This window comes from Nymphalis io, chromosome 24 (genome assembly GCF_905147045.1).
Source record: "Nymphalis io chromosome 24, ilAglIoxx1.1, whole genome shotgun sequence".
Taxonomy (NCBI): Eukaryota; Metazoa; Arthropoda; class Insecta; order Lepidoptera; family Nymphalidae; genus Nymphalis; species Nymphalis io.
In genome coordinates, this window is record NC_065911.1 from 1,292,769 (window position 1) to 1,318,920 (window position 26,152).

The 26,152-nt window shown below is 32.5% G+C and overlaps 1 protein-coding gene across 1 annotated transcript in view; it reads left to right on the forward strand.

Moving 5' to 3' along the window:
- LOC126777993 (protein boule) overlaps nt 1–20,952 on the forward strand; it is a 43,339-nt gene extending 22,387 nt beyond the window's left edge. The window contains exons 2-4 of the mRNA XM_050501365.1: nt 12,538–12,600; nt 12,859–13,012; nt 13,319–20,952. Of these exons, the coding sequence (XP_050357322.1) occupies nt 12,538–12,600; nt 12,859–13,012; nt 13,319–13,467 (366 nt within the window). The 3' untranslated portion in view covers nt 13,468–20,952. The remainder of the gene's footprint in view (nt 1–12,537; nt 12,601–12,858; nt 13,013–13,318) is intronic.
- The last annotated feature ends 5,200 nt before the right edge of the window (nt 20,953–26,152 follow it).

Below are 26,152 nucleotides of genomic sequence, written 5' to 3' on the forward strand. Positions count from 1 at the left end.
ATTTTGTATTTGTAGTGTGATAATCCTTCCATGATCCTTCCGTGATCCTTATGTATATTTTAGTTTTAGTAGTGCAATAAATAATATTAAGTAAAGAAAAGTAAAGTAAAGTACAGTAACAGCCTGTTAATGTCCCACTCCTGGGCTAAGGCCTCCTCTCCCTTTTGAGGAGAAGGTTTGGAGCTTATTCCACCACGGACTCCAATGCAGGTTTGTAGATTACACATGTGGCAGAATTTCAATGAAATTAGACACATGCAGGTTTCCTCACGATGTTTTCCTTCACCGTCAAGGACGAGACGAATTATAAACACAAATTAAGCACATCAAAATTCAGTGGTGCTTGCCCGGGTTTGAACCCACGATCATCGGTTAAGATTCACGTGTTCTAACCACTGAGCCATCTCGGATTAGTAACGTAACAGCCTGTCAATGTGTCTGTTCAGTCTGCTGGGTTAAAACCTTCCCACTTTTTCCAGGAGAAGGCTTGAAACAATTTACTCCACCACGTTACTCCAATTGATGGGTACACGTGGCAAATTTCCATCGAAGATATTTTCCTTCATCGCCGAGTACGAGACGAATTATAAAAATAAATTTGGTTTGAATTTGGAATCATGGGCTCATGTCTTCTAACCACTAGGCCAACACAGCTCAATACATATATATAAATTACATAAAAAAATAAAAAAATAAATACAAATTTATTATATAATTTAATTTATATAAGTGCAATTTGTGGAGTCAGAGTCTTTGCAATTTAAAAGTTAATTACTAAATGCAAAAGATCTGAAAATCGCAAGTTTTAACAAAGAGAAGATTTCACAGTGTCAGTCGACACTGCACACAGTCTGAGACATTCTCGAATAAAGTCTTAGCCTGGAGCTTTTATCTACATCAGAGATGTGTACAAAGCTACACAATATATATAAAGGCAAATACATTTGAAGCTACAAACAATATAAAACTATACTGCTAGCCTTGAATTCTTCTTATTATTTGTTACGATTGTTAGAAGTGGAAAGTATTAAAAAGTAACAAGAAAATAAAAAAAATAGACAAGTAGATTTTTTTACAAGTCCAGTATCATTAATAATGAGGAGATGGTGTTTTGCAGTAGTTGGATGAGGACAGTACATGGTCACGGTAGCATGCGCAAGCGATCCCATGGCGCTCCTCGTTAAGACGGAAAGGGTACCGCTGATTTTTTAGTGGGTATTCTGACGTTCGGGGCACACACACCCACATACCCCCCCACTGTTGCCATGGAGGAAACGCGTAACGCGTTTTCCAGGGATAAAAACAAGGACAGTATATGGTAGACATTTGATCCCACTAAAACAACCTGGTGCAGTTATATTGATTTTTTTAACACAACGCAAACTCCCATGCCTAGGTATGAATGTCATAAATGCAAGAGAAAAGGTGGTGTGAGTCCAACTGTCAAATGTATTCCTCCTTAATAGATGGAAAGTTCTTCAACCTGCCGTTGAGAGTAAGGAAACTGGAGGGAGAGGTAACTGGAGAGTATAGGAAGCAGTGGATGACCTTTAAAATCACAATTAGATCGTATTTGAAAATTTCACTCTTCCAGAGCTGAAAGGAGACTCCGCTGGACACGCCTTCAGTGTGCAGAGCAATTATGAGTAAAAAACCGTTCTATTTTTTATAGCAAGAGGCCTTCACGTCACGCCACGGCCCCAAGTATGTCCCATATCTTTTAGGCCGTAAGCGTTGGTGCTGTACTAGTCCGTAAATCCTGTGTTCCACCACCCGAAGACCTCTCCCTGTAGGAAAAAAAATTCATTACACAATTGTTACCTGTTATAAATACGCTAGACAATTAATGCTAATTTAATGTTCTAAAATTTGGAAGCCACGGGCGAGGTGACATTCTCAAAATATAACGCGATTATCAAATTTAATCTTAGAATATTTGAGGCTGTGTAGGGACGAGTATATTCCGTATTGATTTTGCTTCATTTAGATTGCTCTTAGTGTAGACAAATCTGATTTCACGAATATTATATTGGAAGATGAATTTATAGACACGTTTTTACTTTAAATATACTGAATCAAAATTAACTTTAGTCGATTTATTTGATGGTAGGATTTTGTGCAAGCTCGTCTGTGTAGGTACCACCAACTCTGATATTCTACAGCCAAACAGTGATACTGAATGTTATGTGCGTAAACCAATACAGTTATAATATTATAACTCTATTGGTGTACTGGTATAATATTGTTACTGGTGGTAGGGCTTTGTGCAAGCTCGTCTGGGTAGGTACCACCCACTTATCAGGTATTTTACCGCAAAACAGCACTTGGTATTGTTGTGTTCCGGTTTGAAGGGTGAGTGAGCCAGTGTAATTACAGGCACAAGGGACATAACATCTTAGTTCCCAAGGTTGGTGGTGCATTGGCGATATAAGCGATGGTTAACATTTCTTACAATTCCAATGTCTATGGGCGTTGGTGACCGCTTACAATCAAGTGGCCCATATGCTCGTCGCCTTCTATAAAAAAAATCGACCCTTACTCTACCCGCGCGATGCCAAGGCAGGTAGCTAGTTAGGTATTATATTATTTAGAATTTCATATATTTCACTACAAATATTATTCGGAATATTAAATATAACCAAATAGAAATACATAAATACTACATAATGATCATTAATCCGCGTTATTGGATTCCTACCACATATTTACTACCTACATTATTGCACATAAAACAAAACTAACAGTCGATCACTTTCATAATCCTCTTATAATAATATTTTTAGTTTTATAATAAGGTTATTATTTTTGAACTTAAATAAGTGTCATTAAAACAGGTTGGATGGCAGTCGATGAATGAGCGTTAAGATTAAAGCAGAATTAGTTAAAATTACTTTTAATCAGCGAAACTGGAGGTAAATTTTCTTCAAATATTCCCCGTTTTATTTACATTACATTACTGAATAATTGGTACTGTATATACAAGTAAAATAACTGAGCAAATAATTGAATAGCTTAATTCCCTAAATTAATGTTAAATATTTATGGTCATCCTCGTATACTTAGTTCTATATATATATATATATATATATATATTTAATTTATCCATTTGTGAAAGAAGATATCTTTAGTAGCAATATAAGTGTTAAGTTAAAAGCAACGAATTAATCTCATCTTTAACTGTTCATACTCCGTTTCGTTTGCCCCGACTTAGTACCAACAACTTCATTCAAATACCCACATTTAAAACCAACCTCCGATACAATTCTGGTATACCTCGAATATGTAGACAATACAATGAACTCGCAAAAAGCAACAACTTGGATATTGCAACTAATCTAAGCACATATAAAAAAAAATCTTAAGCAATATTTAAATTAAATTTCATACGTTCATTTATTCATTATATTTGTATTTTTAGTTTATTTATTTTTTTAGTATCTTTAGTATTTTTTGTTTGTATTACTTTTATTTTTAGCTTTTCAAATTTTATTCCTAAATTTTAGTCATTTAATATAAGTTCTGTTTTTTGTTTTACTGCTTTCAGTTGTATCACTTTAAATTTGTTAAGTTCTTAATTTTAATTTTACTATTTATATTAGCTGTTACTTAGTTGTATGTGATGGATGCTGTGGTTTCCTGTAACTTAGGGAGCACATAGATTTATAACTCGCATATTATACTAAAGCTTGTCATGTGTATTCCTTGTTGGAGATCCTAATAAAATAAAAAAATAAAATAAAGTCCTTATGAGTTCAAAACACTTAAGTAACATCTGATATCCACCAATTACAGATATGCATAACACTGATAACTTAACTTAGTTGAATTAACTACTAAATATTTGTTTTTTATTAAAGTGCAATTAGAGTTGAAACTTAACTAAAAATAAAAATATATTTTAAAATAATAATAACACATTATATAGAACAAATCAAATGGAATATTCACGGATCGGACTATTCTTAAAATAGGCGACCCGTGTTACCAGACAGCATTGATCTCGTGTCTGGAAAATGGCTGGGTTTTGGAAAGGTTAAAAGGTTAAGGATAACTCCCCTCAGCCTGGGAATACACACGTGCTATGGACGGCCGATTTTTGTGCAAATTATCGAATATAGAATAGGTTTTTTAAACAAATCGTTTGTTTGTTTGTTTTTTAAACCGTGTGTTTGATTTATCTTTCTTTTTGTTTTTATAGGGTTTAGTAGTTAGATGTGCCTCGATGGTTTTATTTCCAGGCGGCATCACAATTGTAATTTCAGATATACTTTGTTTTTTTTTTTACTTAAGTTAAACTTGATCTTTGCAAGGTCAATAGTACTTACGGGCCGGTTTGCGTGGTAGGTAGATACTTGCCGTTCACGCCGAAGGTTGTGGGTTCGATTCCCATTTAGGCCAGACATTTGTGTGCATGAACATATCTGTTTGTCCTGAATCTGGGTGTAATTATCTATATAAGTATGTATTTACAAAAGAAAAGTGGTATATGTAGTATATCAGTTGTCTGTTTTCCATAGTACAAGCTCTGCTTAGTTGGAGATCTGATGGCCGTGTGTGAATAATGTCCCAGGATATTATTATTATTGCTGTGTTTCGATTGAGGGATGTAGCCACACCTTAGCAAGTGTAACTATAGACTCAGAGGACTGTCTTAGTCCGAAGGTTGGTAGCGCGGGGTTTGTAAGGACAAACGCTAATCTAATCTAATAGTTAATACCATTGACCACTTACCATCAGTTGATCTATTTACCGGTTTGCCTACATATTTAATATATAAAAAAGATACAAAACGACAAAAAAGGTTTCAAAGGAAATTATCTTTATTTTATCTCGAATTTCTGTCCTACATTTGGATTAATTTAATTGCTACTTTACATATTAAGTAAAATAATATTCAAATGTTTTGACTTAGGCATTCATACTAAGGCTACTATTTATATTCCTTTATAAAACAATATCAATAATATATTTGATTCAAGTAAGCTTATTGCAAGTAATTTTGAAACTTCATTTTACAAGTAAATTACATTACAAATTACCACCGGTTCGGAATGTTGATCCTAATAATAATTTTACGGTAAAACGTTACCCGAAAGTTTTTACTCTATAAGATAAAAATATTAATAACAAAAATATACTAATTGGACGGTATCAATTTCAGTTTTTGACGAGCCGATTGGCGTGGTTGGTAGATTCGATTGCCTTTCACGCCGATGGTTATGGGTTCGATTCCCACCCAGGACAGACGTGTGTTGTGTGCATGAACATGTCTGTTTGTCCTGAGTCTGGGTGTAATTATCTATATAATTTAAATACAAATTTAATTACAAAAGAAAAGTAGTATATCAGTTGTCTGGTTTCCATAGTACAAGCTCTGTACAAGCTTAATTTGGGATCGGATGGCCGTGTGAAAAATGTCCCAGGATATTATTATTATTATTATCTAAAATATTGTTAAATATGAAAAAAAAAACAGATATATCTTTAAAATTAACTGTGACGTTTTTTATTAAAAATATTTTTCCAGATGTTGTTGACATCCTTCAAAGCCTTGTGTCAAGGGAAATTCAGCGCTGGCTTCGATATGATACCTATAGCTGAGCTATCATCTGTCACTGTCAAAAATATTTAATTAAATTCTTCCGTCACACATAACAATAGACGCATGATCTCTGGAACCCATTAAGTTTGAACTACCTTGAAACGCTACCCTGATCATAAATACTGGAAGGCACTGAGCTGATACAGCCCAGGCTATCCCTAGGCATATACCCAAGGACTCAAATCCAGACGAGCTCAACTAAATTTTTGCTTATAATTCATCTGCACTGTATTACTGTATCTGTTTTTATTTTAGGTTTAGTTCTAGAATATAATAATAAGTATGTAAATAGTCATAGTATTTTCTTAATAGCCAATAAATAAATCTATTTAAAGAAAAAAAGGAGAGGAGGCCTTAGCCCAGCAATGGGACATTTACAGGTTGTTATAAATACTAATATAAACTTAAAAGTAACTCTATCTGTCATGCTTTCACTGCTAAACCACTAAACTGATTTTGACGAGAATTGGTATGAAACAAGCTGGAACCCCAAGGAATGATAAAGGATACTTTTTTATTCCTAGCACCTGCATCCCCGATACACTCTATCGAAAACTGGTTATATATATATATTACTGGTTATATATATATTTCTCCATATTTAATTATCGGTTTTATTTAATTATAAATGATTTCAATTACGACGTTTCCGCATCTGCCAGGCGTCTCGAGACTTTCATATTGTTTTGACTTAATACACATTTTGACACAAGTCGAGTATTGATCGCGTAATATAAGAGACATTATTCGGATACTTAGACGCCCCAGCTTCCATTCGACCTTGACATAAATTATTTTATGTTATAATTCAATGGATAAATATAATTTATGTCTCGTCTCAAATGTTTTATTGTTATTGGGTCTAATTTATCACGTTGTAAGCTGACGAAGCGGCCTTGGTACAATAGAGAATTTCGTATCAAAGTGTATTCCACCTCCTTAGAAAAAAACAAATCGGAAAAACAGTAGAAGGTATTTATGTTTGGTCGTAGACGAGGTAATGAGTGCCTACCCAGGTGGGCTTGCCCAGAGTCATACCATACCAAAGTTAGATAAATAGTAAATATATGAATAATAAATAAGATACATGCTATAAACATACGTCGTTGATAAAATATTTCAATAGATTCACATGTTATGCAATGATACGCAATTTTATCAAAATTCAAAGAAATCTTTTGATGAAAAGTAATCTTCTATTTCCCTCACGAGGGTTCCGATCCCTTCCGTTTATTGTTGGGTTAAGGGCGTCATTATATAAACCTTCAAAACTTTCAGTTATTTCCATGTTAAAATTTTTTGTAAACCATTGAAATCAATCGATTTCAAAGGTTTACAAGAATCTTCGAGTATACAGTTCGAGTATACAATTATTTTTATAAATAAAATTGAGAATATTCGATTCGTCGTATTCGTTTATGTATTGTCCGGTAGTGAAATTCAGGGGCCAGGATTAATCCTTTAACTTCTCAGAACATTCTCCGTGATAGATGCGATAGAAGATGCAGGATGATCCAAAATCTCTACGCTGATCCAAAGGCACAAAAAATTTTAAATTATATAAGTTCAAAGAATCTTTATTCTCAAAAAAGACGAACGTCACTTACATGAGAACAACATGACATAAAGTTAAATATAATAATGGTCGCTATATAGATAGGTACTTAGCTATAGAGATATAAAGTAAGTTTCTTATGTCATCAGTATTAATTTTCCAAAATGTAGTATGAGAGCCGATATTGAACTCGTTAATTGAGCTTACATTTTTTATAGTGTGTAGTAATTTGTTATATAGTTTTACTCCCTCAGACGTTATATCTTTTCGTGCATACTTATAATAATAATAATAATTTATTTATTTAAGTAACAAGACTCATATACAAAATTACAAAAAATAAAATAAACACTACTATCTACTACTTATACAATTTACAGGTCCAGCCGAAACTTTACAACAGCGGTTTACAAATATACAGTCTAGTCTGTTAGCTACCATGATTAGAATTTTGTTTGAGCTGGCCCGGACCCTGTGAACCAAGGATGCACACTTTTTTCGCATTAATCCGTAAAAACAGTCTATATTCAATTCAGCGAACATCCCTGAAGCACTACAGAAGCGAGGCAAACCCATCAGCAATCTAAAGGCATTATTGTACTGGACACGAAGAGCATTGTATGATTTTAATAAATAATTAGCCCACAAACTACAAGTATAAAAAGAGGTACAATAAGCGCGGAATAATGTTTTTTTACAGCCCTTGAAGCACGCCCAAATCTTTTGACAATCATGTTAGCTTTCATTGACAATGCTCTCCTCTCCCTTTCAATGTCATTATCATCCTTGAGATTGGTGGTTAGTATATGTCCAAGGTATTTAAATTGATTAATTGGTATTGTATTTAATAATGTCATTATCATGTTTTTTTTTTACATTATATATAATATTATATTTACAGTAACAGCCTGTTAATGTCCCACTGCTGGGCTAAGGCCTCCTCTCCCTTTTTGAGGAGAAGGTTTAGAGCTTATTCCACCACGCTGCTCTAATGCGGGTTGGTAGAATACACATGCGACATAATTTCAATGAAATTAGACACATGCAGGTTTCCTCACGATGTTTTCCTTCACCGTCAAGCACGAGATGAATTATAATCACAAATTAAGCACATGAAAATTCAGTGGTGCTTACCCGGGTTTGAACCCACGATCATCGGTTAAGATTCACGCGTTCTAACCACTAGATTATATTTTATATTTATAATATTATAATTATACAAACGAAAATTTTGTATTAAATACATATAGATCTTGTTGTCTGCATGTTCACTCGAGCGTATCTCTCGTGAACATGATCTATATAAAACATAAAAAATAATACTAAAACATTTAACTATTAATTTATGTACGAGTGTACACGTGTACATGAGTGTACATGTGTACATGTGTACATGTGTACATGTGTACATGTGTACATGAGTGTACACGTGTACATGTGTACATGAGTGTACATGTGTACATGTGTACATGTGTACATGAGTGTACACGTGTACATGTGTACATGTGTACATGAGTGTACATGTGTACATGTGTACATGTGTACATGAGTGTAAATGTACGAGTGTACACACACTACTAATCTTTCTTAAAATAAACAACATTACTTCCTGTTTAATAAATAGCAATTCACACTTACACTTATCGATTTATTTATGAGATATTAGAATATATTATTTGAATAAAATATTTGTTCAGAATGTAAATAAATAAAGAGTGAAATAAAATTGTCGTGTGCGGGCGCTTCGTCACTGGACAGCGTTGAGTGTGGTATCGAATCTTCTGAATCGCGCAGGCTAGATTTTTATTTTTTTTGTATAAATGAAATGTAGTTGTTGTAATAAATGGAGTTTTGAATTTTGAAGAATATGTGTTTTATTCAAATAGAGCATTGTTGAATTATTTATACATTTTTTTTTTATTTGTAAATACTAATTTGTTTTGGATTATATTTGCATGTGTATCCAACAATAAAGCCTAATTTATATTCAAACCCGTAACCACTATATTTTTCAAAACATAATAAAATTGATAAACATACCAGTTCTATTGATTTATTTATTTTATGAAAAATACAGGAAATCAAGAATTTCTAAGCAATTCATCGCGAAAAGTAGAAGAATCTAAAAATAGGGGAGATTACTGGAACAATGGATGCTCTCAAAGGGCTTGAAAAGGAAAGTGTTCCACAAAGAAGGCCGTTGAGAGCAGCACTTCTAGGCTTTAGTCTTTGTGAAGCGAAAAGTGTTAAACGTACATACATATGCCTACGTTTTCATACGTGTTGCTTTGTTTCGAGGATGTGTGATTTGAAAGTGTTGAAACGTATGAAGATATATTATATATGTGTATTTCTTAGTAAATACAAATGTACATCTATGTGTCTGTCTAGGCCATTCCAATTGACGTGAAAACTTTGGTGAGATTTTTGCATACACTCGAAGGAACATAACTTAAAAAAAATTTAACTTCTATATTATCCTTTCCTTTAGGTAATGAAAAAATAATAAATGAAAAAGTAATGAAATATGTTATTATAACAATTAAACCATTACAAATAGAATTGGTTGCAAGAGTATGTTTAGACCTATGTGTCTTGGATAATTCTCATCTACCAAAAACAAAAATACCAGACAATTCTAACTTTATACATCTGTGCGAGAGGATAGTCTAATCGTTGTAACGTTTCGTCTTATCTGATTAGAGTGAGGTCTATGTATATGTGTAACATGCTTCGTTTTCCTAAGTTGAATTTAATATGCCATGATGGTTATCAGAGATATTGTTTTAAGGATAGTAAGTGGTTAGTTCTTAAGGCTGCCTAACTCTTCTTTTATATATTTTACTGGTGGTAGGGCTTTGTGTAAGCTCGTCTGGGTAGGTACCACCCACTCATCAGATATTCTACCGCAAAACAGCAATACTTGATATTGTTGTGTTCCGGTTTGAAGAGTGAGTGAGCCAGTGTAATTACAGGCACAAGGGACATAAAATCTTAGTTCCCAAGGTTGGTGGCGCATTGGCTATAAGCGATGGTTGACATTTCTTACAATGCCAATGTCTAAGGGCGTTTGGTGACCACTTACCATCAGGTGGCCCATATGCTCGTCCACCTTCCTATTCTATAAAAAAATATATAAATATATATATAGATAGGTCAAATATAAATGAGTACAACAATATTTAACATAATATATGATGAGAGGGTGGTACACTGGCGGGCTTGCCCAAAGTTCTTCCACCAAGTAACGAGGTCGAGGTCCTGTGGTTAAGTCGTAATGTATTTCGGGTGAGGCATTATTAGACGGCTGGAAATTTGAAAATGATAAGTAAAATCTTGGGCCGAAACTCTATCCGGTCGTTTCAAATTATGTATTTGTACTAGTAGTTTTTGGCCGCAGCTTAGCCAGCGTGTGAGGGGAAGGTTACAGACATATAAGGTGCTAGGTACCTTATACCTCTGTACCCTTGAAAACTTGTTTACAAAATTTCATGAAGATCGATTGAGTAGTTAAGACGTGAAAGCAAAACAAACGAACAAACTCACTTTCGCATTTATAATATTAGTAAGGATAATATTGCGTGAGAAGTTTTCTCATCTCCGTTGAGAATCGCCTGTGGCCTGAATCGCTCAAGAACACGTCATCATCATTTAACCACACCCATTATCCCTATTTTTCGATAAAATACACCAGTATAACAAGACATACTAAAACTACATTAAACCAAGTTACGCTGATTATATACATGTCCGATAATAAACCGGAGAATGTTTTTTTTATTATAGTAAATATATAGAAAAGTACATACAAGAAAAAATATGTTCCAGAAATAAAATGAAATCCGCCTCACTAAACACATAGCAACCTTAAAAAGATTGAAAATAAAAATTTATGAATGAATACATAATTATTTCTAATTTCAACGTCAGTGTTTATAAGCCTTATAAAAACCTTATTTAAATTATCTTAAAAATATTTTACCTATCATAACCTAATTCTTAATTTGATATCCAATTAGTAATTTTATCTCATTACGAGTACATTATCATTGTCAGTTTTTTAGAATCAACGTTCTACATATTGAACGGTGATATCTTTTCTTTCATTTAATTCAATATTGTAACGAGACGGTTCAAAAGTGTTTTTTGCGTCTATATATACTTATATTATTATACTTTATAAAGAATATTTTGGTTTTTCATTTTGATTTCATAGCCATTATTGTTTTCGTGCATCCAGTCTTCTTTTGTTACCTAAGAAAATAAGTAACGATCGGGCTTATTGTGTTTTTCATTTGTTTATTGTAACTCAAACAGTTATTTTATTTTTAATTAGTCGTATAATGAGATGAAATGCGGTGATTGAGACAACTCTTATGAAATACTTTTTAACTCTTTTTAATTATTTTCCTTTTATTTTTAGAACAAACTGAGCTTATTTATATTATACTTAAAATTTTGACTACATGAATTTTTGACAAAATAGAATGTTAGTTTTAATAAATCTGGAAATAAAAATGCACATTAAAACTGCGAAACTCAGATACACCAAAAACAAAATATCTGTGGAATTTTGATGGCTTAAAGAAAAAAAAAATAACAAACCCCTACAAATTATAAAATACAGACCATTACAAAAACGTTGAAGGTGAAGTAACAGAAAGACAGATTCTAAGGAAGTTAAATCGAATTAATTTATTTGAATATTATCGTGATTCATCTTTAACTGTCCTAGCAGTATGGACGGATATTGGCATTATAAGAAATGTTAACCATCGCTTACATCACCAATGCGCCCCCAACCTTGAGAACTAAGATTTTATGTCCCTTGTGCTTGTAATTACACTGGCTCACTTACCCTTTAAACCAAACACAACAATACCAAGTAATGCTGTCTTGCGGTAGAATATGATGAGTTGGTGGTACCTACCCAGACGAGCTTGCACAAATCCCTACCACCAGTAAAATTGTTTTATGTCTGCATATAACCCAAAAGAAATGTATGTATTTAATGACTCGTTGGTCTTGTCGCTGCAAGGCTGAAGGTCCCGAAATCTTAAGTTCAAATCCTAGGTCAAGCCAATAAAATGTTATTTTATGTTACAAAAATCTCAATAGAAACTCAAGTAGCTAAGTTCAAAGTTAACAGCAGTACTTAAAGTCCCGTAGCCATGCTGTGAAAAGACCAAAGCCGTGGGTCCTCCACCTCTCTTCTTTCCGTTCGTATCCAATAGCTTTTCTAACGGATTGTGGGAGTAAAGAAAAGCTTGTACTTAAGCACTTCAATCTCGCCTGAGCAGGAATTCTCTCCAATGAAAAATGGCTACCATAACTGAAATCGAATATTATATATTTACAAGTACTTCCATTTTATTTTCAGAGTGGTGGCGTTATGTTTTCACCACTGGGACGTCTTCGTGTCGCTCAAGCTGTAAGAAAGCAGGTACTAACAATCGCCATAAAACGTTTTAGTTCGTAAAAATAATATTTGAAAAGAAATAGTTTTCTATCGTTAAAAGGACAATGACTGTCAAAGTATTGAGGGAATGAGGGCAGACATTCAAAGATGAATCTCGCAGCCAAATATTGATTATAGTATCAATACTGAATAAAATTATTCCTATTCGTAGAATATAGATTCTTCTTTAATAGATTTTTATTTAATCTTTTCGGTACCAAAAGTTTTCTTTTTATTTTATAGATAAGTCAACTTCCTATGCTGACATCTGAGGCCACACCTCTCCAAGCACCTCTCTGCTATCAGCTGATTTGCCCTCCTCTGGCACCAATGCCAGCTTGCGCGCCGTGCGAGATGCCACCACCACCTTACGCTGTTTATCCTCTACCGTTTGATAGTAAGTTCGTTATCATAATTATAATGCAAAAAATAATAATAAAAAAATAATGGCATAGTGGTAAGAACGTGAAACTTATCCGAAGTTTGATAGCAAATACCAGTGACTCTCCATGTGCTTAATTCATATTTTAAATTCTTCTCTTTTTCGGTGATTAAGGAAAACGTCGTGAGAAATGTACGACAAATTATGCCACATGCATTGAGAAATGTCTTCTCTTCAAAAGAAGAGGAGGAGGAGGCTATTCTCCAGTTGTGAGATATTTACTTATTAATAATATTAATAATTTATATGACTTTTATTCAGCTGCACCAGCATTGTATGCTCCGCCAGCTCAGTACGCGCTGTTACCGGCACCTTATAGCACGGCCTGCTGCGAACCGACATGTTGCGCGCCATTGGACAAACAACCCCGCGTGCCTGCCCCTCCACTTCACCCCGCTTTTATTTACTGACTTTATCTGAATCACCAGCTAAGATATAATCGTTTAGATTAAGTTTTATAGCTGTATCATTATTTATATTATTATAATTGTCAGGTCCTGACGAATATTTAAGGTTGATTTAAGGTTTTATGTTATAACTTTTCGCTCATCAAATTTTCAGGTTCTGAATTTAAAAAATCAATCATAAGTCAAATTATTTTGAATCAAAAGACACAGACGTCTCGTCTCGTTAGGTATATATAAGGTATTTATAATTGCAATATAAGTCGCTTTTTTAGACATATTGTTAGATTTCTGCAAAAAAAAACTATTCCTTTCGCTCGAGTCTTCCAATCTTTATTATGCTCAATCAATTGATGTGTTTCTTAGTAATTTTATTTCACAATACATTTGGAAACGGGATTGGATGGAGATGGTTGGGGTTTTAAAGTGATGCAAAAGAAGTGTTCAAGACTCTCGTCTATTGGGTGTGTTTTTGACAATTTTGTCTATATCTGGTTGTACCTATATCTTAGATAAATAAAATGTTATACAATAATTAGCTTCGAACAGATACTTATAAGGAAGTTTAATGTGGATTCACGTGCTATCATTAATTTAAGGAAAAATTATTTATCACAACGTGTTATGTACTTTCATTGAATAATAAATTTGAGTTAAATTAAATGTTTCAAAGAAAAGTTTTTGAGATTTAGCATTACATAATACTGCTTCTATTTTTGAATCTTTCTTATCAATATTTTTTCATCATTAAATTACGATATTATTTCACTTTCAAGCATAACACGTTTTGATACGATATATAATAATCATAAATAAATAACTTTATCATTAAAATGTGAGTGCGATAGAACGCAACGAATTAAAGCACAAAGTCGATAAGTTGCTAGTATTAGATGATATTGTACCTCAATAAAAGACATTTGTTGATATCGCTTGTTATCCTTAAAAAGGATTTACGTTCATCAATAGAATAAGATTGCTTTGTTGCCCTAAGACCTAGAACAGAGGAAAATCTATTTTTTAAACGTTTTCGTTACAATCGCAATGAGACAAATCTGGGGTCCAAGGTGTGATAGATACTCGAAATTTGAAAATTTCTCACATATAAACATACAATTGACATTATGTATATTAATATTGTGAGAAAAATTCAAAATTTAAGTTATTGTAATCGTTGTTAACTGTTATCTTGGAAAAGGAATTTTAGGAAATAGTGTCGTCACCTCAGAAAATTCTAACATAGTCATTGCAAAATTTGATTCCATTATCTGTATAAAGCAAATCTTTAGCAAATACATTTATAACCAAATGTTTTTCACCTTCCGTAGATGACTATATTTCATTAAAAGTTAAAGTTTTAGCAGAGAATTCATTTTATACTTAAAAATTTGTTTCAATGCGAATCACACTATGGATGATATCCAAAAACAATAAATAGGACCAAAATGCAAGGCAATTGACATATTATGCTCGGTTGACATTTCTAATTATTTTATTATCTAAATAATTTAGATGCAAGCTTAGGGCATATAGCACTATATTTTATATTGTCTTTGAATAAGATATTATATCCTTAAAACTTTGATGTAACTGTGCTTAATCTAAAGCCTGATATAAAGCTGAACACTATCAAAGACTAAATGAATCATATTCTCGTGTTTCATTTCGTAAATAGTAGTAAAGTAATGAGAAATACATTAAATGTTACATTAATAAAGTTCAATATAACTTCGATGTTGTTGATATGAGATACCGTTATTTTGTTAATAAATCTCAAGTTAGTTGTTACTGGATCCTTAATAAGATTTTGAAATTTTTAATGTACTATCATATTGATGTTGCATATTTGTATGTAGACAACATATTAGTGTTTAACGAAATAATCTATGTGTACTTAATTATTCTGCCTTTAATGTAAGCTTCGTCACAATTACAATGACAGCAGCAACAGTTTCCGTCATGATGTTAGATTCTCATTCTTCTACTAACAAACTACTGTCTTTCTTCTTAATGAAATTATTAATCAACATCAGTTTATAATAGATAGAAAACTGCCTCGTTAATTTCGTGGCTAACTAATAAAACTGCAGATTCTAAAGCAAGAGTAAGTTTGGACAAGTTTTTTGGTTTTCCTGTCAAAAAAAAACCTCAAGTAGCAGCCCAGATTAAGAGATTTGTGTTTACACTGGTGCCTCAAAAAGCAGGTAAAGCTATTACGCCTGAACTCTTTCCGTTCATGTCGGATTTTTCCCATCGGATTGTAATAGCGAAGGAATGGAATGGTCTGCTATAATATGCACAGTTGGTTACTCTCGCTTGACTTTAGCCATGACCTAAATGGATCCGGTGGACTGATCAAAACATATATGGACAGATTTTAATCCTTATAAACTGAGTTAATTAATAATTCTAATTTATCGTGATCTTGTCAATATAAGCAATGTATCATATTAAATATGTTAACCTGATTTGTTCCGCTAATTTTAATTTAGTTGATACAGCTAATACCTTTATCAAAACATTTTGAGGAAAACAGTTGCTGTATGTCCGTCAGATATGTGTAATGTAACGAAGAACGTTGTCAATTTATTAACTTGGACTATAACCATATTGTTAGGACAGTAAGTCTATCGCTGTACGAATAATTTGCTTAATTGCTCAATTTTATTTTCTTCATAAACCTTTCAGACAAAAATCCGGTCTTTTTAACTTATGTGAACTTTTTAACCGTCAAGTGAGATATTTTCGGTATGAGAAAGCTAAATTGTATTCGATTAAATTTTGTTTGCTTTGTAAGTGTTTTAATGAATTTTAATATAAGATATGTATAATTATATTGTCTTACAAATAAAAAAAAATCTCTATGACAACATAGAGATCATTGCTTAAAATTTTATTGTTATAAATGGAGATAATTTGAAGAAAAGTTTACAAGAATCACAATATCGTATCCTAAAATATTCGATAAAATTATTATCAAAGTAAAATATATATAAATCGTTACATATAATTGAAAATATAATTATATTTCACATCTCAATAAAAAAATATTTTAATAGAGCTATTCTGTAAGGACTTACAACTCAACGCAGAACACGATGTCAGATTTACATAAATATAACATTTTAATGATCCACGATTTTACAACATTTACACGAAAGATACACAAGGTCAGTTCTCACAAAATAGCTCTGCTGAGCTGAAATTAAAATTTATCTACTTTATTAGTTTTCAAGAAACAAATTCGACGTTTGGTCGACATTCCATACATTGCAATAATAAATCTATCACAATTTTCTTGACAAGACACTTACTGCCTGACATATCGAAAAATATATAATCACTACGCTATTTTTCTTGTATTTAATATCTCGCTAGGCGTATATTCGTGACTATTAAGCGATGTAATTTAGACAATATTACGTTAAACGAACATAGTAATAATTATATTATTAAATATTATTATATATTTAATTAGATTATGTGCTTAGCGTCTAATGTGATCTGTCTGTTGGTTAGGATTATGAATATTGTTCATGTTATCTATTTCAGCTGCAACCTCTGTTTAATCTTTTATTTTAAGTCAACAGCATCCAAAATCTTGTAAACTTCAAAAGTTCCTTGTTAAATTTCGTTTAATTTTTAACCTATTTAAAAAACTGTTAAATACTCAATGATTTTAACATCAATATTTCGTGTTATATAAGTTAAACAGTCCCGTATTGTTAATAGAATCGTTAGATGAAACAGAATCCCAAATATCTAAATTGTCCACAAATTTCTTAGTATTAGATACTTTATTAACAATTTTATATATATTGCACTGAGTAGCCGTCCTTTTCGTTTGTAATCCTATAAAGGGTTTGTCTTGATACGGAATTCTACGATCCGTCGAAATCGAATAAAACATAACAGGGACTAAGACAATATCGTCGAGTTAGTAAGAATCCGGTAGATTTTTCAGAATATTTGCATTATTTGCTTCTTAAATATGATGGGAGTTACAAGCAAAGTGAAATAATTATTTTTTATTCCAGTTTTCCTCTTTCAATACCAACAAAATTCTAAGAGCGTTATATGTGAAATATAAAAATGTAGATAGTTTTGTTTTAATTTAGTGATTAAATAAGTGATATTTAAATCTGTCATAACTAATGTATCTCACACACGACGATTAAAACTTTTCGTGATATTCATTCTGAGTTATTGGATTCAAATCATACATATTTTTTTTAACTTAAAAATTTACATCGTCGCTGCTTTTGCTAGTAAGAGTATTATTAAAAAAATATATAACGACTTAGTACATCTAGTTATGAAAACTGCCATATTCAAATAAATATTTCAAATATGTCGATGTGTATTGTTCTCGTGTTGAATATTTATTTATATCCGATATCATCGTGAAATCTAAAAGGCTTTTAGTCAAACACTTTTCCCTTAAGCTAGAAACGTTTTTGATAAATTTACATCTTTATATTCCTAATCTTGTCTGTCATTGTCTTTGCCCTTTTAGATATTGTATTTGTATCGCGAGTTATTCTGTTGATGGTGTTTATCCCCTATTCCTATAGACTTTTAAACGTTGACTACTTTTAAGACTTCGTAATGCTATTGTAATTCTGGTTTCGAAACCTATTTGAACTGTATGTATGTATGGTTGTCCAGGACAACTTAAGATTTATCTTTAAACAGTGATTTGCTTCCCAATTTCTCATAACGTCACTTGTATAAAATTTTATTAATATATTTAACGTAATTAATTGATATCGTTGCATATTTATTCATAGATTTAAATAATCTGTGAATGATTTGTTACGATCATCGAAATTACATTTTTGAAAACCGTCTTTGATAAAATTTATAATTTCTAAATCAATTGTAGATTTGATTGATTTTGTTACTATCGAGCTGTGCAATTTTCAATTTAAGTTCGAGGAAACAAAATACTATTTTTTTCATGCTTTTAAAATATCTTCATCTTTATCTTAAGATAAAGCTTTTAGATTGAGAAACTCTTCACAAAAACCAAAAAAAAAAAACAAAATAATTGTGTACGCTATTTACTAAGTAAGCTATATACGTAATGATTCTCCTACTATTTAAATGTATGTGTTTAGATTCTATCAAATGTAGAGAAATAAAAGAATATATTCCAATATTTGTCTGTGTGTATTTCAATATATATATAGTTTTATCAGACGGTGTTAGACGTAATGACGTAGGAATTCGTTGTGTCACCTGCGCGAAGGATAAATTTGTATGTAAAATGTTAATATATGTCTCAATTTCAGCATTAGTATCAACATTGATAAATAAATAAACTGTCGTTTATTTGTTTGTCCGTCTTATTAAACTTATATAATATGAGCATAGCCTTTTGCGCCATCGACTTAACTTATTGCATAAACGTGATCATATTTAATCATTACGCACATAATTATTACATACGAATTAATATTAAGCGATGTATTTTATATAAATAAGCCATCATCGAATGTATGTATGTAGGTGATTGTTGATTGTTATATTTAATATAAACTTATTGTCTAGTTATATATGTGATATTGTTATTGGAATAATAGATATTTTAAACGCTAACTTAAATTGTAACTTCTATATTCTTCTTGTTGACTTTTGTGTATTAGAATAAATCGTAATAAGATTATTATTAAGAGATTTTAAAGATGTTACGTGGTGTGTTGCGAGTTAGGTAAATAGTTTAGGTGATTAGTATAATGTGTGTTAATTTAAGAGGTAATTGAACTGTTTGCGTTATTGTAGCTGAAGTCATGGGATCACGCTGATTTTCTATGTTTCCGTCTGTTTCATCAATCTTTAAAATATATACTGCTTTTTCCGTTATTATTTTCTTATGTAAATTTATTCATTTGAAATTATGTGAAAGATCTTTTGGTTTTTTTTTTATTAATAAAGAAATTAATAACACAAAAAAATATAATATTTTTTTTAGCTGATTCTTCCAGATTCGCTACAATTCTGTCAAACGCATGTGTTACCTTGTCTTATAAAAATCTATCAGCAATAAATAAGAAACGATTTTCATTATAAAATATAATCTAAAAGCTTTTGTGATTTGTTATGGATTTTTTTCATTTTCTAAGCTATTTTTGTAGATATAGATCTTTTCGATAAATAAAAAAATTAAACTCCTGTTGAATAAGAAAATGTGACTAGAATTTTGTTATATTACTGTTATATAATATACTAAACAAGACCAAGTGAAGTAAAAAATCTGCCACACTTGATTGCAAACAAACGATTCCAACTACTCCCTTGTTGATACATCGTTTGTTAGCAAAGATGTGGCAGTAGCTTTACACTTATTGCGTAGTCAAGTGCAATCTCCAATAGTTCAACTTTAAAGGCAAATTAGAGAATTGTTATATAAATCAATAATCAAAATGCATCGAAACTAACTCGGTACTGACAATGTTATGCTTTTTTCTGTCTCTCTCACTCTCTCTTGCTTATTATTAATGTAATATATATGATAGTGACAAAGAATAATTATATGTTAATATTTAATTAATATATTTAATAATAAAAGACATATTAATGTATTATGTATTGTAAAAGAATTAAGGTATAAATTATATTTGAAATTTCACTTATTATCTGAAGTGCAATGTGTTAGCTTCATAAAGTTATATACATGAAAAATTGATCGGTAAATGAAAAAATGACGTCACAATCTATGAGACGAATCAATCAATCACGAATTGTTACATCACAAAGTGCAGCATTTGATAAAAATATTCATTTTATTCCTAACACGCACAGCTAAACAATTGCATAGATTTCTTCAACTTTCTCGAAAAGATAACAATTATTGTATCAATAGTTTAAGCTACCAAATTATATAGAAGTGACGTATTAATTTGTCCCGGTAAAGTAAAAAAAAAAAATCGTAAAATACCGCGGAACACGGTAGAGCAATATCAGATAATGACCATTATTATTATAACATTTAGAGCACACACGCATTAAAATGGCGTATCACCGTGTCGTTTTCAACGTTTCACGAGTGATATAAAGTGATTTATTACAGAACAGCACTGTTAGCTTGTAATAGTATTAAAGCATATTTATTTTGTATGTTACAAATAAAATACTTAAATCAGACACAAGATTAAGCTGTATAAATGTTCGAATGAAATACTTCATACTTATTATAATATTTATGAAACTAAGCTAGGAAAATGTTCAATATATAATACATGAAAAACGCAATTAACTATATATATATATATATATGTGATCATAAAGTTATTACCTAAACGGAATATACACGTAGATATTACGTTGAATACGTTCATAGTTTTTATAGAAATGATGTTTTATGTCACTTTTTTTATTCAACACGGCGTTAGTCCATAATATTCCAATATACCAAATTCAAATACCCTATTTATAGAAATAAGAACAATAAATATTGAAGCAATAACAGATTAATTATTAATAAGAATATAATAAATTAATTATAACTTAACAATTGTATTTTATTTATATCCTAAATCAAAACCTTTTTTTCCTTTACATGATTAATTTAATATTGATAATAATTAAATAACGCTTTTATTTTACATAGTACAGGTACAGATTAATATTAAATGTCACAGTGCTAAGCCTACTTATTTTTCGGAATGGCAGAGGGTTCGCAGTCTTCCGCCATGTCGCTCCAATGCGAGTTGGTGGATGTACATGGAAAACAATTTTATACACTTGAAGATTTCTGCACAATGTTTTTTTTTTATAGAATAGGAATACGGACGAGCATATGGGCCACCTGATGGTAAGTGGTCACCAACGCCCTTAGAAATTTTCGTTGTAAGAAATGTCAACCATCGCTTACATTGCCAATGTGCCACCAACCTTGGGAACAAAGATTTTATGTCCCTTGTGCATGTAATTACACTGACTCACTCACCCTTCAAACCGGAACACAACAATATCAAGTATTGTATAAGTAAGGCCTTTGACCGGTTGCAGCGACGTGCAGTACGCATTATTGGCGACGTAAAGGTCACAAACACCCTTGAACCTTTACAATTGCGTCGCGAGATAGCAGCACTGAGCGCTTTCTATCGACTGTATCACGGCGAGTGCTCTGAGGAATTATTCTCTCTAATTCCTGCTTCCCCCTTCCTTCTTAAGTCCACGCGAGCTGGTTCTCGATGTAACCGCATAACTGTGACATCAATCCCATCACGCACAAAGAAATTTGGCAACTCCTTTCTTTGTCGCACTACCAAAAAATGGAATTCCTTACCAGCTCACGTGTTCCCCTCCTCTTACAACCCGGGTTCCTTCAAACGAGGCGTGAAGAGGCATCTTGCGGGCCGGCAAGGTGGTGACGGCTAGTACAGAACATTCTTCCCGACGGTACTGGCCGTCGTCGCGTTTGGACTCTACTACCACTTACCATCAGGTGGAGTAGAGTCATTTGCCATCCCGGACATATAAAAAAAAAAAAGTATTGCTGTTTTGCGGTAGAATATCTGATAAGTGGGTGGTACCTACCCAGACGAGCTTGCACAAAGCCCTACCACCAGTAAATTATATATATAATATATACACCAGTTTGTATGAAGCGCTAGAGTATAAATATTGCATACCAGGTTTATATTTTAAATTTTCTTTTTCGATTGAGTTGTGTGGAACAATTAGCTTATTACCCATTCTAATATATAAGACAATACAATCTTTAGAAACAAGATTTATCCCATTTTTATTCCTTTTTGGGAATGATTTTGAGTACTATCCTCATTTATAATAGAGGAAACCGAATAGAAACATTCCATTGGTTAGACGCGCGACTACAGCAGGTGAACTATCTTCTTGCCATCGATATTCGCAGTAACCGATCGATATTTTACGCGATCTCATAAAAACTGTAAGGTCGAGATGGCCCAGTGGTAAGAACGCATGAATCTTAACCGATGAACGTGGGTTCAAACCCGGGCAAGCACCTCTGAATTTCATGTGCTTAATTTCTGTTTATAATTCATCTCGTGCTTTTCGGTGGAATAAATAAAATATCGGTAATAATATAAATATCGGTAATAATCTATGGAATAATAAGGTTAAATGAGGAAACCTGCATGTGTCTAATTTCATCGAAATTCTGCCACATGTGTATTCCACCAAACCGCAATGGAGCAGCGTGGTGGAATAAGCTCCAAACCTTCTCCTCAAAAAGGGAGAGGAGGCCTTAGCCCAGCAGTGGGACATTTACAGGCTGTTACTTACTTACTTACTTTATAAAAACTGTAATCTGTGGTATCTGTGAGTTTTATTATCATTTATGTAAGTGTGGACGAAACTTCCTGGTTCTTTAACTGGCACCTATGGAAGACGTGCACATAGGCGGACCGAGGACAAATACTGGGCCCGGTCTACGTAAGCTAGTTGGTGCTGTTGAAGATAGGTTTAGGCTCAAATCCTTATTGTATGTTACACACAAAAATTAATAGAAACGCATTGATATTGCTAAAATCAAAAAAGTTTGGCTCATCGAACCGAGCTAGCCTAGTGGTTAGAATACGTTAATCTTAACCAAAGATAGCAGGGTCGAGCCCGAGCAAGCACCACTGAATTATCATAAAGGTACTTAAATACATACATACTTACATACAAAGAATTACTTAAATTAAAAGTAAATCTCGTGCTTGGCCGTGAAGGAAAACATCCTGTGAAAATCTGCATGTATCAGATGAATCTTCTACATAGCCGATATTCTACGAGCCGAGATGGCCTAGCGGTCAGAATGCGTGAATCTTAACCGATGATCGTTGGTTCAAGCCCGGGCAAGCACCACTGAATTTTCATGTGCTTAATTTATGTGTGTTTATAATTCATCTCGTGCTTGACGGTGAAGGAAAACATCGTGAGGAAACCTGCATGAGTCTAATTTCATTGAGATTCTGCTACATGTATATTTTATTATACCGCATTGGAGCAGCGTGGTGGAATAAGCTCCAAAACCTTCTCCTCAAAAGGGAGAGGAGGCTTTAACCCAGCAGCGGGACATTAACAGGCTGTAACTGATATTCTACGAGACCTTTCCAGTTTCATTTTACAGAATAACTTTACCGTTAATCTTTCTATACCAATAAATTCCGAGATGAAGAAACTACTAAACCAATAAAAATAAAACTCTTACCAGAAGATGCAGCGCGTTTCGAAGAAGGTTTTACTATATAATTATATTACACAAATAACTACGCTTTGTAGTTTCACCCGCTTTAAAACAGACTATTGACGTGACAAGCGTGAACTCAATGTTCTTTATTATGCAACAACAAAATGTCACGACCAACTTTACAAGAGTGCGAACTGGTCAATTATGCAAATTAAAAGCAAGACACGCAATCTTTAATAAGTGCATTCGTTAATAGCAACTTAACAAGGTTCAAACCACGTGATTATAATCATTACACATTGCTTAATTTGTTATCAAGTACAGCGTGAACAAGTTCGCTTATAAAATGTAATTCCTCCATTTTTTTTATTGAATAGAACGTCTTGCGAACATATGGACCATCTGATAAAAAGTGATCACCATCGCCCATAGACATTGACATTGTAATGTTAACCATCGCTTACATCGCCAATGCACCACCAACCTTGGGAACTAAGATGTTATGTCCCTTGTGCCTCTAATTACACGGGCTCACTCACCCTTCAAACCGGATCACAAGAATACCAAGTATTGCTGTTTTGTGGTAGAATTTTACGTGCTGTCCGAGGCACGGGAGTGTACACACTTCCAACTTCCAGACTCCGGGCTGCTACTAAGAATTCTCTGACAGAAAAACTCAATAATTTTTTATTAGCCCGACCTCGAATTGAACTCCGGGTCTGCGGCCTTACATCAAGCCACTAGACCAACGAGGCAGTCGTCATTATACAGTATCCTAATTAGATATTATACCGCCAAAAATTAATGTGTTCTGGTTTGAAGGATAAGTATATATAAGGGTAATTCAAGACAAAAGAGTTTAGCATTGCATGCTATGACTGGTAGCTTCAAATATCGAAAATTCTTCGAATCGGCATATCAATGAAAATCAATAATACGTTTTTAAAATCAACTTAAAAGTGAAATGGTAGTGAAAGACAGTTTTACGGACAGATTATTTTGGAGTTATAGACATTGAAATGTAATGTAAAATAATATTTTTTTTAATTTATTATGGTTGTGAGTTTTTGTATGAGAACATAATTTATTTTTCTTTACTTCTATTTACATATTAAAATAATATTCTAAATCGGTTCGTAAATGACAGAGTTCTGAGGTAAAAACATAAAATATATTAATATAAAAATAAGATGTCTTTCTTTTAATGTTCAGTAGCTATTAACGAGTTATAGTACAGGCACAAGGGAAATAACATCTTAGTTTCCATGGTTGGTGACGCCTTGACGATGTAAGCGATGGTTAACATTTCTTACAATGCCAATGTATATAGGCGTTTGACACCACTTAACATCAGGTGGCCCATATACTCGTCAACCTACATATTTCATAAAATAAAATAAAATACAGTTATCAATAAAAAAAAATGGAAATAGGATTAGAAAATATAATTCGAAACATTCAAATTAATATTTTTCCTCAAATTATCAAAAAGGACCACTGTAGAATTTCATTACTAGACAAACACTTGTTCAAGCTTGCAGTGTCTTGGATCTTTATAGTGTAGCCTCCTAGTGGCTGATTTACTAGCCGGCCTTTCCATAACTTATAAATATATTTTAAATTAAAAAATGTGAATAGCTTAAAAAAAAAACATTCACAAGAATATTTTATCACAATACAAAAATACATATAAAAGCGTTATAAATTAGCATCTAAAACGTATTAAGATAAGCCCCGAGTCCTGAACATGAAGTGTAAAATTCTTAAAAATCCCGATACAATCTCTGTTTCCGAGTACTTTGGGTGGATCATAAAACCGGGCATAAGTCAGGCTGGTCACCGTCGTAAATTAAAAGCATTATTTTTGACAATTTACATTGCTGCCCGACCCTGTTCTTATAATAATTTCTGAGACTGGCTTGAGACGATCTATGGACAATGGTTACCTTACACGGATGCGGTATTTAATTAATAAATAATAATTTATTATAGTTCAAAATTGTTGACTGCATACAGTTTTAATAGACTAGCACTTTTGAAAATGATAATGATGTTTTATTGATAACAATTAAAACACAAACTATTTACAGATTACTAGATTTATACCGGTGTTACTGGGTACACCAACAAAAGTTACCAATAATATATTGATCTTACCCGCGACTTCGCTCATCGTTCAGAATTGCTTAATACTAATTTCTATACTTCTTTCTTCATAATTAAGAAAGCCTAGGAGTTCAATATATTATGCAAATTATCATGATGCTAGCCTCGGTTATTTGGGCTGTGTGTTGATCAGTCAGCTATTGTTTTAGATATGACGTAAAAAAAAGTTGTTTTTTAAGATTACGTCAGATATTTGTGATTGTGGCATGTCTTTTTGAATACCATCCAATACTTAACTACTTCAACCAAAGTTTTAATAGACCTTGTATACTGGTAATAGGGCTTTGTGCAAGCTCGTCTGGGTAGGTACCACCCACTCATCAGATATTCTACCGCCAAACAGCAGTACTTGATATTGTT